A 16,987-nucleotide genomic window follows, 5' to 3' on the forward strand; every position below is an offset into this window, starting at 1 on the left:
AGAGCGTGCACCACCAGGAGATTTGAGACGGAGCAGGGACCAGGTGGAAGAAATGTGTTAAGGAAGCACTACATATGGAGCATAAGTTGCACTGACTGGTGTCACGTCCCTTTGTCATCTGGGTGAATTCCTGTCCCCAGACTACAGTCCTGCAGGTAAACACTTCATGACTGAAGAGGGCGTATCTGCACTGTGAGGGAGATATTACTGCTGTCGTTAGTTCACAGGGAGAGTGAACCTTTTTTTCTCCACCCCACCCTCCCACCCCTTCTTCCTTTGGGAACTTACTTCAAATTCTTTCTGTCCTTGGCTCAGGCATCCTGGAGCCTTAGATGAGCTGATTGCACCTTTGTCATATTAGTCTCCATGAAAACATAAGTCATGGCTCCAGTCAGCGTACAGCCTGTCCCCAGGACCACCCTCACCATGCGGAACACCCTACCCAGTCACACATAGTCCCTTCTGATGCTCAACCAGGGAGGAAAGGGGAGGGCAGACATTAAATAGTGCTGTATTTAAAGGCTACAATAACATCTTCTTTGCCTCTGCACCAACTATTTGCTGGGCTGTTACTTCACCATCCTTTTTCTGGTTTTTCTTTTTTCTTTTTTTTTTTTTTCCTGGACACATGTTTTTCCCAGTTCAGGCAAAATTACTACTTCCATACTCAGCTGTCCTGATTGCATGAAGAAGAGTCTGATTGCATTATTCATCTGCAGTGCTTATGCATCTTGACTAGGCTTTTGATGACATTCTGTTTCCACAGAAAGGGGGAAAGAATACTGTGTGAACTGGTGGCATCTGATCATATTGCTATGCCACCAGCTGTGGATGGGGCAGCTACGCCCGCACGGTACAGACGAACTGTTGCTTTTACCGAGCAGTTTCTGGGAGGTGGCTTGCTGTGCTGTTCTGCATTGTTTTTCTCTTTGTCAAAGGCTGCAGCAATGCTGGGAAGCAAATTGGTTTTACATACTGCTATGCAAAGATAGTGTAACTCCAAGGGAACGCTGGCATCGGCGGGTATGAGAGCACATTTATCCCAGCTTGGTTACTTTCACATCGTTAGAAACTCTGACTTAGTTTGTTAAAATTCTTCTGTTTAAAAGTTTATTAAACTAGAAAAAGAAAGAGGGTAATCCAGTGAAATGAAGACAGCAGTAGAAAAGGTCACGCTGACACGCTTCACTACTGACAACCGGACAATTACCAAGACAAAATACTGGGCAAAGTACATTTTTGATCTGACTCATCTGACCAGTCTTATTTTGCTTATTCTGTTGTGCTGCTATTGCAGCTCTTATCATCATGTCCTTACAGTGAAAGTGCAGACATTTTGCTTGTTGTTGAGCAGTAGAAGGACTCAATCCAAAAGTTGAGTGGAGATTCCCAAGGGACTACTGTAGTATGTGTGTGTTGCGGCTCTTGAAAGGAAGCGTGAAATGGGGTCTGAATGGATGAGTCTTGAGTGCTGTGTGTGAGACTTCAGAGGTCTGTATAAAGCAACTTATTTTTATACAGTGACTCTGTATACAGTGAGAGCCAGCTTTATAAACTGAAATACTCCAGAGAGAAAATACCTTGGTAACATCACTAAAATATATAGTTCTGAATTAGAACCCCCATTCAAATCCTTCCATCACAGAGGGAGTCCCTCTCAGTATCTCAGCCTGTCAGTCTGACCAGTGCTGACATGATGCGCAGCACTGGTACCAAGGTCACTGCAATGTCACAAGAGCCATGAGTATTCTAGAGTGTCAGGACCAAGCAGCTAAGGAAGCTGGGGAGGAAGAAAGCACAACAAAATGATTCCTAGTGTGACAGGGAAATTTGATCTTACCTGTGCACTGTACTTTCAGTTGGCTTTTATTATACCATCTTTGTTTGTTTTCTTGGGAGGCCTGTTTACTATACTGGCTTTCAGGTTGGCTAGATATGCTTGTGGATTCATCATAGAGACGATCTGGATGAAAAAGGTAAGGGCAAAAACTTTTTGAAATGGGTCATATGTTGATGTGAGAATGCAAGAATTACATTTGGTGTGGAAGGAGTACTAGCTTAGTATCTTCTGTTCTAGTAAACTAAACATGGCATATTCAGGGAAAGTTTGGTTTGGTTTGCTTTTATCTTCAAGTTGATTAACAGGTTAGTGCTTTTGGGTGTTACTGTCTTTCCCCTTTTAAGAGGAGGGGACAAGGTAGTTTTTACCAAAGTGGATATTACTAGCTGCACAAACATATACATGCAGAAACCTCAGCACCTACATGTACATGTAGATAAACACATAAGAGCACTATAATGCTTGCCTTTTCAATCCATGTTGGCATATAACCTCTGATTCTTAAACACACAAGCTAATATGTGCAAATACACAGTATCTCATCACACAGGTATTTAAACACCAAGACAGAGTTCATAACAGAAATGAATAATACATGTACGTGGTCAAGCCATCTCTCAAGACCATAGCTCTCCACTCTGTATACTGTAACTATCGGAAAAATTATCTTAACTTGTCTTTCAGTATTTTAGAATAGTCTGATATTTTGGCTTAGTCTGGAGAAGAGGAGACTGAGAGGAGACCTTATCGCTCTATACAACTACCTGAAAGGGGGTTGTGGCGACGAGGGTGTTGGTCTCTTCTCCCAAGTAACTAGCGATAGGACAAGAGGAAATGGCTTCAAGTTGCGCCAGGGGAGGTTTAGATTGGATATTAGGAAAAATTTCTTCACTGAGAGGGTGGTCAGGCATTGGAACAGGCTGCCCAGGGAGGTGGTGGAGTCGCCATCTCTGGAAGTGTTCAAGAAACGTGTGGATGTGGTGCTTCAGGACATGGTCTAGGGGACATGGTGGCGCTGGATTAATGGTTGGACTTGATGATCTTGAAGGTCCTTTCCAACCTAGTGTTTCTGTGATTCTGTGAATAGGTTTATTCACATGGTCTGGGCAAGGATGGGATTAAGCATGCTGAAAACAAATCCACCACCAAAAGATGTTCTTTTGATCATCACTGTGATCTTTTAACCCTGGTGTGCATTATGGATTTTTTGAGAAGATATTAGTAGCTCCCAAGGATATCACCAGGATGGTTCATGTGACATATCCAGGTCACTTATGTACCGGGTTACAATGTAGTTTGCAGGACCGAAGAGCTCTTTCCTTGTGTTGCTTCATTTTGCCTCCAACAACTGTCACAGGCCGTTTCACTCCGTCATGTCCAAGGGAGGGCTTACATTCTCATCAGCTCACCTGGATTGTGTGGGCAGAAAATGAAGGGAACACCTGTGCTGCTGGCAAACTGTAGGCATCTCTGTTTGCCAAAATGTTAAATTAATCTGATTCTCTGCTGTTCTTTTGGCTGCTGAGCAGAGGTGGGGTTTAGTTCTTAAGTGTTAGCTCCTTACAGATTCTGGTGCCTGGGAAACTGAGTGTAAAAGAAGAGAGGCCAGCACAGTATATCACAAGCAGCATTTAAAAGATTTTATTCTTTCTGGAAGGTATTTACAGGTTTTCTGTCATTGAATAATCTGTGCTAGTTATTTGTTACAGTTATTAATAGCTGTATTTGCAAGAAGGACAGAATCCTACCTCACAGCAAAAGCTAATAAAAATTAGCTGAAACTATACAGTAAATCTAAGCCTTACCTGGGACTATTACTGGCATATATTAAAAGAGGTAACAGGCCATATTAAAACAGAACATTGGGACTGAGATATTCCACGGTATATGCTAGGGAAATGTTTTACATGGTCAAAACTAAGAAAATTAATTCACACCTGGCATAAGATGGGAAAGGGTGGGGAGACTAATAGAGATGTGTTATTAGCAACAGAGCACACTCTTCCTTTCAGACTCAGACTCACTTTAAGGTGACAAGAATCAACGTTTATTGATGCAACCAGTAGAGAAGAAATGAGACTGCATCTGTATATCACAGTATGTGTCTGCACAGCATACCCTCAGCGAATTCCAGGAAGATAAGGCTTTCTGAAGCTTTTAGTAGCTTAGCTGAAAGAAAATATATCCCCCCCTTCTTACTTTCAATCCCCATTCAGATTTGGTGGTGGCTGGGTGTGTTGGCTTTAGCCATCTTGGGAAACAGTGTCTGGCAAAGCCAAGGTTAATGATCTATTTGCTTCTCTGTCAGGACAAAGATGTCTGGTGGCCACACAGAAGGAAACAAAGTTCAGCCTACTGGATAAGAGCCTTCTCTACGCAGGTAGAAATGATGCTATCGGCTCAAACATCTATGGGGTGTGTACTGGTAAGTAGATTGGTTAGGACAGGTTTCCTCTTCTAATGCAGGTAGTGAGGCATATCCGTTCTTATGAGGCCATCAAATGAAAACACAAGTGTGTGTTAAGTTTTGCAGTTCATATGATCTAGGTCACACTTTCTCGTAATACAAAAGTGTTTGGCCTGGGAAGATGATTTGGAAAGTTCCTAAGCAGGAAAAGTTATATAAAATGACTGAAACTCACCATCTGACGTCTCCTAGATCGGCTGGAGGCAGACTGATGGGTCTGACTACACAATCTCTATCTTCTGGGTAACTGAATAATTTCTGAGTGATTCAGCCCTGAGGGCTTGTTTGGTGGCTTACTCTTTCAATGGGAACTGATTATAACAGTATTGGTGGTAATCGTTTTTGTTATTGTAAATGCATGTCCAGAGGATTGAGAGTGCTGTCTTTATCCACCAAATGAGAATATGCCTGTGACACATCTCAGTGGAACTTAACTGCTGTTTTTCTAATCTGAGCGCCCTGTTATCTATTAGATTTTGGCAGCTGCAACTGAATGAGCAACTAGTCACATGGGTTTGATTCCCTGGCCTTTCACAATGACAACCAGAGAACTGGAGTTACATGGTCAGCTGCATCCAGCCCTCAGCAGTAGGAAATTAACTTGACAACATTGTTTTACATTGGCTGAGACTTTGGTTCATTGTGCATATGCCTAACTAAAGTCTCTGTCTTGAGATTGCTGCAGAGTGTAGGTACCTGAGTTTTGTTCTTTCTGCCTCTCCTGTAAGGCAGAGAAAAAACAGAAGAAGTGATTTAGATGCGTGCTTGTTTTAGATGGAAGCTGTGTTACTACCAGAGTAAGCCTCATAACATCCTCTTTGATGTCTGTTTTCAGGTGATACTGGTGTTTCTTCTGAATATTGGCTCTCTCATAATTTATTTTGTCAGTCTTGCTGAGTAAGTAGATTACTGATATTTATCCAAAATAGTTTGTTTAAACTGTAGAAACAAACTGCCAAGATGATGTGTTTTCTAAGAGCTATTTTGTGGTCACAAATATGAGCCAGAGGGGCCTATGGGCACAGGTATGTGACAGGCCCCTTTGAGCTCCATGGGTTGTCAGGTACATATTCCTCTCTTCCTTTAAGATGCCAATACTTTACGGGGATTACAGATGCCAGAAGAGCGTACCTTGGGCATAACTGCATGATAGCAGCAGCCTGAGTAGTGCATGGAACTACACAATGCAGCCAGAAAGGAAAAATTATGTTTTGTATCTTTCTGTTACAGCTGTTGAGGTTTCACTGTATGTAGGTTTTTTGTGTGTATACCTTCAAGGCTGGATTTTCAGAAGAACTGAGGGACAGGTGTCCAAATCCTACAGCTTTTGAGAAGGGTCCGGCACCCATTTTGGTGCAGATATTTTCAAAAGCATTCAAAGCCCAGCTGTTGCTATTGCAATGTTTAGAGAATGCTAGACTTTTAATAAAGCTCACCACCCACTACCCAAAGCTCTTTTGAAAGTCTGGCCATCTATTTTTGGTACCTAAATGGGAATGGAGCTCTTCTATAAAATCCAGCCTTCAGTAAATGATTTGATTGGAATAAGATAACAAGACTGAGTAGGAAAGCACACTGTAGCCTCTACCGTTCTTCACCCGAATACATTATATTTTTCTAGAATGTGCTCAGGGGTAAGAAGATATTAATATGTAAACCCCTTTGATTTAATATGCCAGAGCATTGTTCTCTGTTCTTTGCTTGAACTGGTGCATAACACTGGAAAAGTAAAATGGAATCATAAAATGGAATAAATATAAAAGCTGTGGAGCACTCTGAACTGAATTCAATCATCGGATGTAAACCTGAGAAACAGAATTATACATCAAGAGCAATACAATACTGTGTTTAATCCCAAGACGTTATAAATCTGACAAACATTTAGGAATAGCGTAAGAAGCGAAAGAGTTGGAGTTTTTTCAGGAATAAACAGGCAGTTAATCCTATTTACACAGAGTTCTTTCCATGAATAGCATTACATCTGTAGGTGAGAGTAGATGTTCACCTGGGCTAACCTATGGGACCAGTTTACTTTGTTGTGTTTCTGCTTTCAAAATATCTCCTGCATGGGTGGAGGAAGAGGTGCCTTAGATGGCTCATAATTGATGTACCTAGCTTGCTATCAGCCTGGTACAGGCAATATGTCAGCAAGTGAGTATGAGAATGTGGCCTGTAATCTCTTCAGGCACTGGTAGAAATCCATTGTTAGACAGGTGGTGCCAGTCAGAAAAGCTTATTCCCACAGCTTTCTGCTGCCAGATTTTACCACTTGCATCAGTCTGCACTGTTACACTTGGGGCACTCTGTAAGCCTATTTCATGCAAGGTCAGTGAGGCTGGCCTGGAAAATTCAGATTGGTGTTGTAAGCGAAGACATCAATGGAAACTACTCAGTGCTTCAAATACTCCCTTGGCAGTTGGAAGCCCATGTTCAGAAGGAGTTCAGTGAGAAGTAGCTACAGGAGCTCTCTCTTCTGCTGACTAAGCTGAGTACAGAAGAAAATAATAGTCCACAGGGTCAGGGTGAAACCGTTTTCCTGAAGAAGTCAAAAGAAAGGTTTGCATAAGCACTCTATAAATATATGAAACCAAATCTTTCCAGTATATTTGCACAATAGATAAATAATGTCATGTTTTAACATGCTTGCTAACACTAATGAACACCTGCTATTAAGAGTTGTTTATTCTGCCCGACTCACTGAGGAAGTAGAGATTTAAATTACAAAACTGTGAATACATTTAGAGTTTGGTTTAGTGATTATTTCATAATAAAAACCCAAACCAAATGTCACTTCATAGCCATTCTGTTGTTTATTTTTGTTCTCTTTTTTTGCTCTTCCTCCACTGGCTGTGATGACTATTTCCCAATTAGAGCAGAGGAATTCAAGATCTCCTTTCCAGAGAGCACCCTTTATGTAGATACAGGCTTCAATGCTTTCTTCCTCCTTTACTTCGGATTACGGGTAAGGGCACTTCATGGGAAAGTTGAGTTAAAAATTAACTATATTTGGGAGCAGTTTACCTCTGTGGATAAGAGGTAAGCAGGTGCTTTGTAGTATAATGTTTGATTGCCTTAGCTTAACTCAGAGCCACTCTGGTTTTTCACCTTTTCCTGTAACTACTTTATTTTCTCCCTTTGGAATCTGGTTATTTCCAGCATTTCTGCAACATTTCCCAGCTCACACGTTAGCCTTGTCTGTCTTTTCTCCATGCCTTTAAACCACTGAAATAGTCAGGTCTCCCTTCAGCTTCTCTTGAACAAACTGTGTAGCTGGATGCCATCTGTTGTTAAAATTACATTAGTTGCACTGGTATGAAATACATTTTGATTGTAGCTTTTGACATTAGGATTTTTGTCCAAGTCATTAGAAAACAGGATATTCCCTGTTATGTATCAATGTAATGAGGATGGGGTCTTGCCTGCCCGTTGGTTTTATAATTCATTGTTATTGATACTGCAGTACCAGAGAGAAAGATACCCTAGAAAAAAGATGAAAGGGGCAGATGAGAGGGAGAGAAAGCGAGCATCCCATTTTGTGTTCTTGGGGCTCCAGCTCAAGTCTTTCCGAAACAAAACAGGAATGTTAAGGGGGAGGGGGAGTGTCCACAGAAGCCAAAACAATAGAGAAGGAAGCAGACTGCAGCAATGGGTCTTCTCAGAAAGCTGCCTTCTTGCTCTGAGACCCATAATCACACAGCACTGATGCTTTTTGATGTCATTCGTCTTTAGTTTATGGCAGCAGATGACAAGCTGAGGTTCTGGCTTGAGCTGAATTCTCTCGTGGATTTCTTCACGATCCCTCCAGTTTTTGTTTCCTATTATTTAAGGAGGAATTGGCTTGGTAAGTAAGACTTGGAGATCCTGCTTTCCATCTACATTGTTCTGCATCTTACATCAAGACTACCTTCAAGTTTGTTTTGAATCAGGGAGGTTTTGACCATCAGTATGACAACTGTTCTTTGGGAGAAAAATTATGCCTTGTTGGCAAAAACTCCTTTAATTTTGAGGGGCTTATAATTTACCCAAGTCTGTGTCCATTCTGTTTATCTGTCTGCCTGGCTTTCACTATCTCAGCAATCACTGTACTTGACCAACTGGATGAGGAGTTACCCAGCAGGGAAGCAAAGATGGTACGCTGATTTTTGTGAATGGCTTTCTTTGCATGCTCTGGGGTCTGTAGTCTAGTGGACCTGTATGTCACTTAAACCTTCAGGTTACAGCTCAGAGGAACTGCAATTCTTAATTTTTCTCGTAATTCAAGGCCTGCTTTGAGGACAATAGGTGGAAATCCAGTGATATAATGGCTCTGAATACTGAGCAATGTTATCCTGTCTTATAGGATCCACTATAAATATGTGGAAAACAAAGCATGCGTATTTAAACATATCTGAATACGTGGAAACTCTCCACTTCCAGACAGATTTTTTTCTTCTCTCTCTCACTTTTGTGCAGGTTTGCGTTTTTTGAGAGCGCTTAGGTTGTTAGAACTTCCACGAATACTGCAGTTCCTCAGGATCACAAAGAACAAGTGAGTTAAAGCCTCGCTAAGTACACTTGGAAGCCTAGCATTCCTCCTGATGTATTTTGGCTGACTCGCATAATAAAGGAAAATAGTAGCGTTGCATATGGAAAAAAATTACTATCAATGATGTTGCACTGGGAATTACAAAAAACTTTATAACCATTAGCTTAGTGAAACTCTGGTGGTGGAGAAATGAGTGGAAATTATAAATGCAAGAAATCTTAAAGGTTTTAGAGATTGTTAAATGTCAAAAATTTGATTATTTGACATTGCCAGTGGTAGAAAGGGCTGGATGTAGGAAGATTTTTTTAATCTTAAATCCTTTGTGTGTAATCTTACACTCACTGGAGAAGAGTTTTGTTCAGCAGAGTAGGGTCATATAGGAAACTTTAACTCTGTCAAAGATTACATTACATTTTAAATGTCCTGGGATTTTTCCCTTTCTCTCTCCAGTTATTCAATCAAGCTCTCCAACCTCTTTGCTGTATTTATCAGCACCTGGCTCACAGCTGCAGGATTTATTCACCTGGTACGTATAATCAGCTACACATCCCTCCTTGTCGTCTTAAATCAGTATTGTCTTGTGAGCTTTGGGTATATGTTTTTTCCTAACGAATGTAGCGTTGTCATAGGAGAGAACAAATTTGTTGTACCGGGACAAAGCATGACTCAAGCCAGTGTAGTTTACTTGCATATGTTATCACATGTAGTTCCACTGATGCAATACCCCCCTGCTCTCTCCCAGTAATGAATCACTTCTGCAACAACTAAAATAGTGCTCATTTTTTAATGAAATAATTGTGAATTAGAGATGGACTGAAACCAAAACCAATTTAAACTTCTCTCTTTTCTCTTTTCGCACTCCTGTGTAGGTGGAAAACAATGGAGACCCTTGGGTTCAGCCTGCAAATTCCCAGTCCCTCAGCTATTTCAAATGCATGTACCTAGTAATGATGACTATGTCCACTGTTGGTTACGGTGATGTTGTGGTTCGAACAATGCTGGGTCGAACCTTTGTTATTTTCTTCATTATTGGTGGTTTGGTAAGAAACCTGTATTTCTTTTCTAAAAATGGCAGCTGGGGACAGGCAGTGAACAACAGTGTCACCAAAAATTTGATCTTAGCAGGGTTGCAGTGGGGAATAGACATCTATAACCAATGATAGTTTTGACATTAAGTATTTACTGGCATGGCTTTAGAGTAATTTTCTAAGAGCTGGCAGGGCTTCTAGCATTTCTTCCTGCGCTGCACGTACTAGCAAGAGCCAAAATACTGGATGAAATTAGTCCAAGGTATCAATGGCGTAAATCCATTATCACTACATCATACAGTTGTACATTCCTGCCAGTGATTTTAGGAATCTGAAGTAAATTTCTCATTGTTGTTCCACATAATTTAAACTCTCACCAATTAATTTATCATGGTTAGGAGAGACAGAATTGGCTCTAAGAAAGATGATTTTTCTTGATGTCATAGGTACTATTTGCAAACTTTATCCCTGAAGTTGTGGAAATTGTTGAGAGCCATAAAAATTACAAATCCTCCTATGAAGTGGTGAGTGGGAAAAAGTAAGTATCATTGCTATTTGTCTTTGGAAAATAAAAATGAGGTCAGTGGCTAGGGTGGGAACCAGCTCAGAAGAAATAAGAAGCTAAATGAAGCTTCCTGTAGTAACTTAAATGAAATCCTGAAACTTGCTCTTGGTTGATCCTTACCTCAAGACTGTCTGAATAAACCTTGTCAACAGCACTGCTCAGCATGGGCTCTTATTTTCGGAGGAAGACAAGCTAGCTGACACAATAGCCTAACATAGAGATTGAAGAGACCTATTTCATTGGTGGTAGCGGTGTGGTTTTTCCAGTGTAGATTTGGTTTGGTTTTGTTGGGTTTTTTGTTTGGTTGGTTTTTTGGCCACTCAGTACTGGGCAGGTACAACTTTAACCAGGTCTTATAAAGTTCCTTCTATGACTCTCTGCTTTTGGAATGTCTACCATTCACTGCTTCTAACGCTTACAGTTCCTCTTCCTTTCTAAAATAACTCCTGAAGTACATAGTCACGATGGATGAAATTTCCATCAAACCAAAGACACAAACTGTCTTCTGCATTAGTGGGATTAATATACTACAAGCAGGTGTGTAGTTTCATACAGTGTCAGCTTTGCAACAATCATTCTACTATTTTCAAAGTGACAGATCTTGCTTAATCTCTTCCTGTAGCTATATTGTTGTCTGTGGTAATATCACTCTGGAGAGTGTCACTACATTCCTACGAGACTTTTTGCTTCAGGACAAGGGGAATGTTTGCACAGAAATACTTTTTCTGGGAGAGTAAGTATCCTTATTTCTCTGAGATATTTCACTTTGATTCCCTGAACACTTTGGGGAAATGTAGGAGATCTGAAAATGAAGGAAACCAATCCTGTGTAACTAATTAATGGAGTTACAAATCAAATTGTAGCAATGAAGCTTCCATGCTGGGATGTTCATGATAAAATGTTTTCTGTTCTGATCAATTAAAAAAAAAGTTTCCCTGTAAATTGCATAGTAAGCTAGCTTTGCCAGATATACCCGACTTCAAGTCTTGCCAAGTCTGGCAATCAAATAATCAAATAAATGTCAGATGTCTCAATTATAAACTTTTTTCATCCTGGAGAGAAAATTTGTAACTTCCACTTGGTCATACTGGCATATGGCAAAGGGAGGAAAGTGAAGCCACTTTTCTGTGCCAAAAATATCAGGCATTTCAACTGTCCTGTCAGATCCCCTTCTTGTGCCTAGCTGAAGCTATTAGGCATGTTTCTGAAAGCAGAAGCTTCAGAGGGAGGTGATTGCTGGGAGCACAAACATGATTTTACCTTGGAATGCAGTGGAGGTGGGGCAGTAGGTGAGTAGAATATTATAGGCATCTCTTGTGAAATACCATGACATTTTGAGAGTGCTGTTGAATTGAGGGTGCATGGAAATGAGGTACAGGAATGGTTTAAAGACAGAAAAAAGTGCTTGTAGAGGAAGAGCTGTAGAGTTCAGTTTCTTCAGCATAACAGGAAAAGGATAGGGAATTTGTCTCAATTAAAGTGCCTAAGTAGCTTCACAACCGGTATAAAAATCATGTTTTATCTGGAAAGGATAGGCGTAACAAAAGCTAATAACTAGAGTTCCAAGTCAAGCAAACTCAAGATGCAAGGAATGCATTTGCAAAAGTGAAAAATGATTAATAATCACTGAAACAAACTGCTCAGAGAATGGGTGGATTTTCCAACTCCTGTCTTTAAATCAAGATTGGATACCTTCCTACAGGGCATGCTTCATTACTGAGATCAATGTAGGAATATCATGGTAATGTATTGTACAGCTCACATAGAAGAGGATGTTACAGAAGTCCCTGGATGCAATACAGTTTGCATAAATTGAATAGGAAAATAACACTTGAGTTGGAGAGAAAGTTGAAGTTCAGCAGTTCCATTTGAAAAGAGAATGCGGAATCAAGCCTTAGGAATTGTCATTTCCTGACTCTTGTGGAGTAACAGTGAGCTGTAAAATTAGTGTTGCATGGATGGCTGTGGAATGATACTTATGAAAAATTAATGACAATAGCAGAAGTCAGGAAAAATCCAGGAAATATTTCCATGGCTGTTAAGTTTTATAAAAGCTTGTTTTCATTAAAACCTAAACTATGTACTTTAACTGAGCTGCCAAAATCTCTGTAGCTTGTTTTAAACAACTAACAGAGAAGCAAATAGCTTCTCTGAGAAATGGAGACTTGCAGAGAATGTAATTATGAGAGATTAATGGATTTTTCCCTCCCCGTCCTGTTGTTGTTTGTATTGAATAGGTCTCTTCCTAGTCTGGAGCTGGAAGCTGTGTTTAAATGCTATTCAGCCTACACAACTTTCTTTTATGGCTCTGCACTGAACTCTGAAGATCTGAAGAGAGTTGGGGTAAAAACGTCATCATTTGCCCTTTCTTCTAGATAAGCCAACCTTGTGAAAATCTTGTCCGTTATGAAAGGATACTTGAGCTGCATTTACTCAGTTTATGTTGAGATTTACACTTCAAGCAGCTCTGCTTATTTTAGTGGTACTTTTTGCATACCAACATATCACTCATGAGAGATCACTCATACCACTCTGAAAATGCAAGAGTCAGGCCTAACAGACTTTTCAGGCTATAAATTTTTCAAGCACTGAAACAGGAAAAATAAAGGGGAAAGCCAAACTGTGATCATCTGGTTTTGAAAGAAGAATATGGAGTCCCGCATTTCTGGAAATTGTATTTAAATAATTGGAATAGCCCTTAGTTAGGTCATCTTTAGAGCATGCATCATGTTTGAGCCTCATGCATGGATGTCCAGAAAAGAAGAGACCTCTTGTTTTGAAATACTGAAGAGTCACTAAAATATTCCAATAGAAGCAGAAGGAATGGACCTGTATTAAGGAAAAAAACCCCAAACCAACACTACCAACAAATAAAAAAAACCACCACTGGCTTTAACTTCAGTATGGTTTCTATTTGTTAGTATCCTATTTGAAATGCAGTGGCAGATCTCCATTCAATTCCCAGCAGATTATAAAACCTCCACCATAAATAAAACTTGTTGTTGCTGTTAACACCACCATTACACAGCCCTAGTATTGATTAGATGATTGAGACAGAGGTCTTCTGACCTGTCCAAATACTGACTCGTGAAGTGCTTTGGCTGGACTTTGGGGAACAATATAGCAAAGGTGCCTATTTTGTAACCTCTTTTAGGAAGATGTTGGTGCAAGAAACTTAAAAATTTAATGTGTTCCAGCACTTTGAAAATAGAAATATGCATTACATACTGTGTGTTTAACTGGTGTTCCATCACTATTGAAACATTCAGGTGTGTGTACAACTCCAAGTAATAGGATCATGATGATCTTACACAAGTTTTTAACTGAAGACATGTGCCACTAAATCAGCTCACTATCAGAGATTGTGGTACTTCATATGGGGTTAAACCCTGATTTAATTTTTCTCTCCTGGGATACAGATGGAGTCTGCGAATGCTTGTCTCATTCTAGCAGATGTTCACTCTCCACAACCTTATACTGAAGATACTTCCAATATCATGAGGTAGGATGAGATACTCCAATGCCTTCATTCTCTATCTGATTGATATTAACAGTGACACAGATAGTGCTGCTGGCAGGGGAACATATTTGTCCTGTCACGTTTTTTTCTGCCTGGAGAACTCTGAAAGCCAACTGACTGCTTTCTGCTATGATTTTATCAGATGCGTTGAAGGATTGAGACAGGTAGCAGCTGTGCAGCCTTGCAACCCCATACAGAATCTAATGTTACCAAATATGGTGTAATTGCCTTCTTCAATATCCTGAATATTAGCAGTTAAGGAATCTGGCTCCTTTCTACTGGAGAGAGTTGCACGCTACTGTCTGGTACAGCTCTGCTGTCAGGTCTGATTAATCTACACATCTTCGTACTGGGCAGACTTGAATTGGGGACTCCCTTAGTACTGCTGGATTGTGTGAATCTGATGGCATAATTGGTGTACACCGAAAACAGTCCACAAGTCCAAGTTCCAAACTGGATTATCTTTATTTCTATTTGTAGAGCATCTACTGAAGTGGAGATATTGGTTTATGAATGAAACTTACAGGTGAAATTGGTGAAGCAAATAATACTCATTATTGTTGCTTCTCTTAGCTCTAGACTTTTAGAAGGACACAGGTATGATTCTTCACCCTGTGTCCAAGCCATGTGCCATTATCTTAAAATCTTTTGATGGTGACTACCTTCCTCTCCAGATAGCGGACTTCAATATGCTTAAAGTGTAGAGGTCCCAGTTACGGGTATTGGGTCATATGCCATTCTTCGTTGCTATCTGCCAGAGTAAACTAGTCTGATTTGAAAAATGAGAGACCCTAGCCAGAACTAAGCGTATTAATCAGAAACTATATCTTTTGTACAGAGTGCTGTCTATCAAGAATCACTACCCGAACACGAGAGTAATTTTACAGATAATTCAGTCTCATAACAAGGTATCACAATTTTCTGTCTGTCATGCAGCTTGTCACGGTTGAAATTCTGTCCTTTATGGAATCAAAAATCTCTGCCTTTTATAAAAACAGGATCTTTATCCAGTGTCTCTTACTCATCTGGTTAGTAACCTATCTAGAATATCTTTTAACATTACTAAAAATAAAAAATAACTTTTTGTTTGTTTTTTGTCAAAGTTGTCAGCAAATCCACATTTAATGCTTAAAAAAAAAAAAAAAAAACTAAAAAACCAAACCCACCCTAAGAGCTTGAGAAGTCCACTTAGCTATCTGTTAGCGTATTCCAGCACAGATTTAAAAAAAAAAAAAAAAAAAGGCAAGAAAGACAAGAATCATCATTTTACAGAAACATTGTGGCGTTGCCTATCTCTATGCTGATCTATAATCACTTTCCTACTCTGAAACAGGCACACCTACCGAACATCCCCAATTGGAACTGGAGGACAGGAGACAGCATCATCTGTTTTGCTGAACTGAAGCTAGGCTTTGTAGCACAAAGCTGCCTTGTTCCTGGTTTGTCTACTCTCCTAACCAATTTGTTCATTGTGAAAGAGGATACTGGGGTACGTCCTTCACTTGTCTAAATAATGTGAATACAACCCAGTGGGATCTTCTCTGAAATATGTGCCTGACTGATGAGTAGAAACTGCAGCCAGGTCTTTTGAAGCTTATTTTGATCATGCTGGGATTAAGCTTGGCACAGAAGGCAAGAAAACCTAACAGACTATTTCTGATTTAATACTTGAATTCAGTGCCAGATGTGAAAAGAGCGCTGTAGAGCATGCTTGAAGCAAAAGAACCTAAGGATGCATTTTACAATAGTGTGCAGGGAGGAGCCAAAGCAGAGGATAGCCCATAGCAAGCTATGCTGCTGCATTTAGCTGATAGGTGGAAACACCTTGTCTGTTGCTGTAGGTCCAAATGCAATATTGTGATGTTGGTGCTCTGCTGCCTCTGAGAACACAGTAAATCAATTTTGCTTACTGCACAGTGTGGACCCTGTTAGCTTCTCTGCGTCTGTGCTTGATTCCATTCTGTCTGGCATTCATAATTTGAATCTGTGCTTAAAGCACTTCATCAGAACCACTCCTGGTTGACACCCCCAAAACTGGTCCGAAAATCAGTCCAATGTACCCTTTCCAGATAATAGCATGCTTTTCTTCAGTATCCTTTTAGGCTTATTTATTTCTTTGTTTGGGTCTTATGGGGTAATTTACACAAGAACAGCAACAATTAGAAATCCTATCATCCCTCTGCATGGAAGGTGATACAAATTTATCTTCCTTTTATCTGTCTTTCCTCATCAGTACCTGCTGCAATGCCAAATTGATAAACTACATATTAACTTTACAGTACCAGTACACAAGTTGCTCAGGTATTTCCAAATCAATACCAGAAGATGTAATAAAAACATGAAAAGACTGAACTGTTAGGCATGAAGTTGCCTGAACAACTCTCAGGTTTGCTAGTCCTGCAAGTGGACATGCTTTTGCTATCACCTAGTGGCTGTATGTGATACTTCACATTAATCTCCCGCACAAAAGAATTTGACTACTATTTCTCTCTTTAGGGACTTTTCACAAAATTAATTTAGACAAACTAAGTAGTTACCAGGTGAAATAAATACAGAGTTTATCAGTGCAGGAGTTGTATGTGGAATTAGGCTGCTTGTTAAGAGTGTTTTTTCATTGACGTGCTGTTTCATTCAAGTCCAAATATTTCACAGACATGGCAAAGGTAGCAAAACTGATGTTTTAAGGTGCTTTTTTTTAAGCATACTATGAAAACTCAGCAGACTCTTTAAATTGAAAAAAGCTTCTTTTGTCAAAATCCATTAAATAATTTTTATTTGGAAAGCAACACCTTCCTCCACCACCCCAATTTTAGCAGCCTATTAAGTTTTATGTGGAAGGCATTCCTATGCCAAGAGAACAGCATATACTGTGACACAATGAGTGGCAGTCTAAGACCTGAAGGAGCTGTAAGCAGTAGAATGTTTTGCTGTTTTAACTACCTGGGTATAAACAGCCCTTCCCTAGTCACACAACTGCCCAAGGGGAAAAAAAAAAGTGCTTTTACTGGAGTAGGTGATCACAGTTCAGCAATAAATCACACG

General features: G+C 40.0%; 1 protein-coding gene across 1 annotated transcript in view; it reads left to right on the forward strand.

The window, feature by feature from the left end:
* Positions 1–4,148: 4,148 nt before the first annotated feature.
* KCNU1 (potassium channel, subfamily U, member 1) overlaps positions 4,149–16,987 on the forward strand; it is a gene marked incomplete at its 5' end in the record, with an annotated part of 50,008 nt that continues 37,169 nt past the window's right edge. The window contains 13 exons of the mRNA XM_010291319.1: positions 4,149–4,265; positions 5,143–5,204; positions 7,179–7,269; positions 8,037–8,148; positions 8,760–8,835; positions 9,283–9,358; positions 9,702–9,872; positions 10,307–10,398; positions 11,048–11,158; positions 12,663–12,768; positions 13,845–13,927; positions 14,784–14,853; positions 15,279–15,434. Coding sequence (XP_010289621.1) covers positions 4,149–4,265; positions 5,143–5,204; positions 7,179–7,269; positions 8,037–8,148; positions 8,760–8,835; positions 9,283–9,358; positions 9,702–9,872; positions 10,307–10,398; positions 11,048–11,158; positions 12,663–12,768; positions 13,845–13,927; positions 14,784–14,853; positions 15,279–15,434 — 1,323 coding nt within the window. The remainder of the gene's footprint in view (positions 4,266–5,142; positions 5,205–7,178; positions 7,270–8,036; positions 8,149–8,759; positions 8,836–9,282; positions 9,359–9,701; positions 9,873–10,306; positions 10,399–11,047; positions 11,159–12,662; positions 12,769–13,844; positions 13,928–14,783; positions 14,854–15,278; positions 15,435–16,987) is intronic.

The sequence above is a fragment of the Phaethon lepturus genome, unplaced genomic scaffold (genome assembly GCF_000687285.1).
Source record: "Phaethon lepturus isolate BGI_N335 unplaced genomic scaffold, ASM68728v1 scaffold14207, whole genome shotgun sequence".
In the NCBI taxonomy this organism is placed as follows: domain Eukaryota; kingdom Metazoa; phylum Chordata; class Aves; order Phaethontiformes; family Phaethontidae; genus Phaethon; species Phaethon lepturus.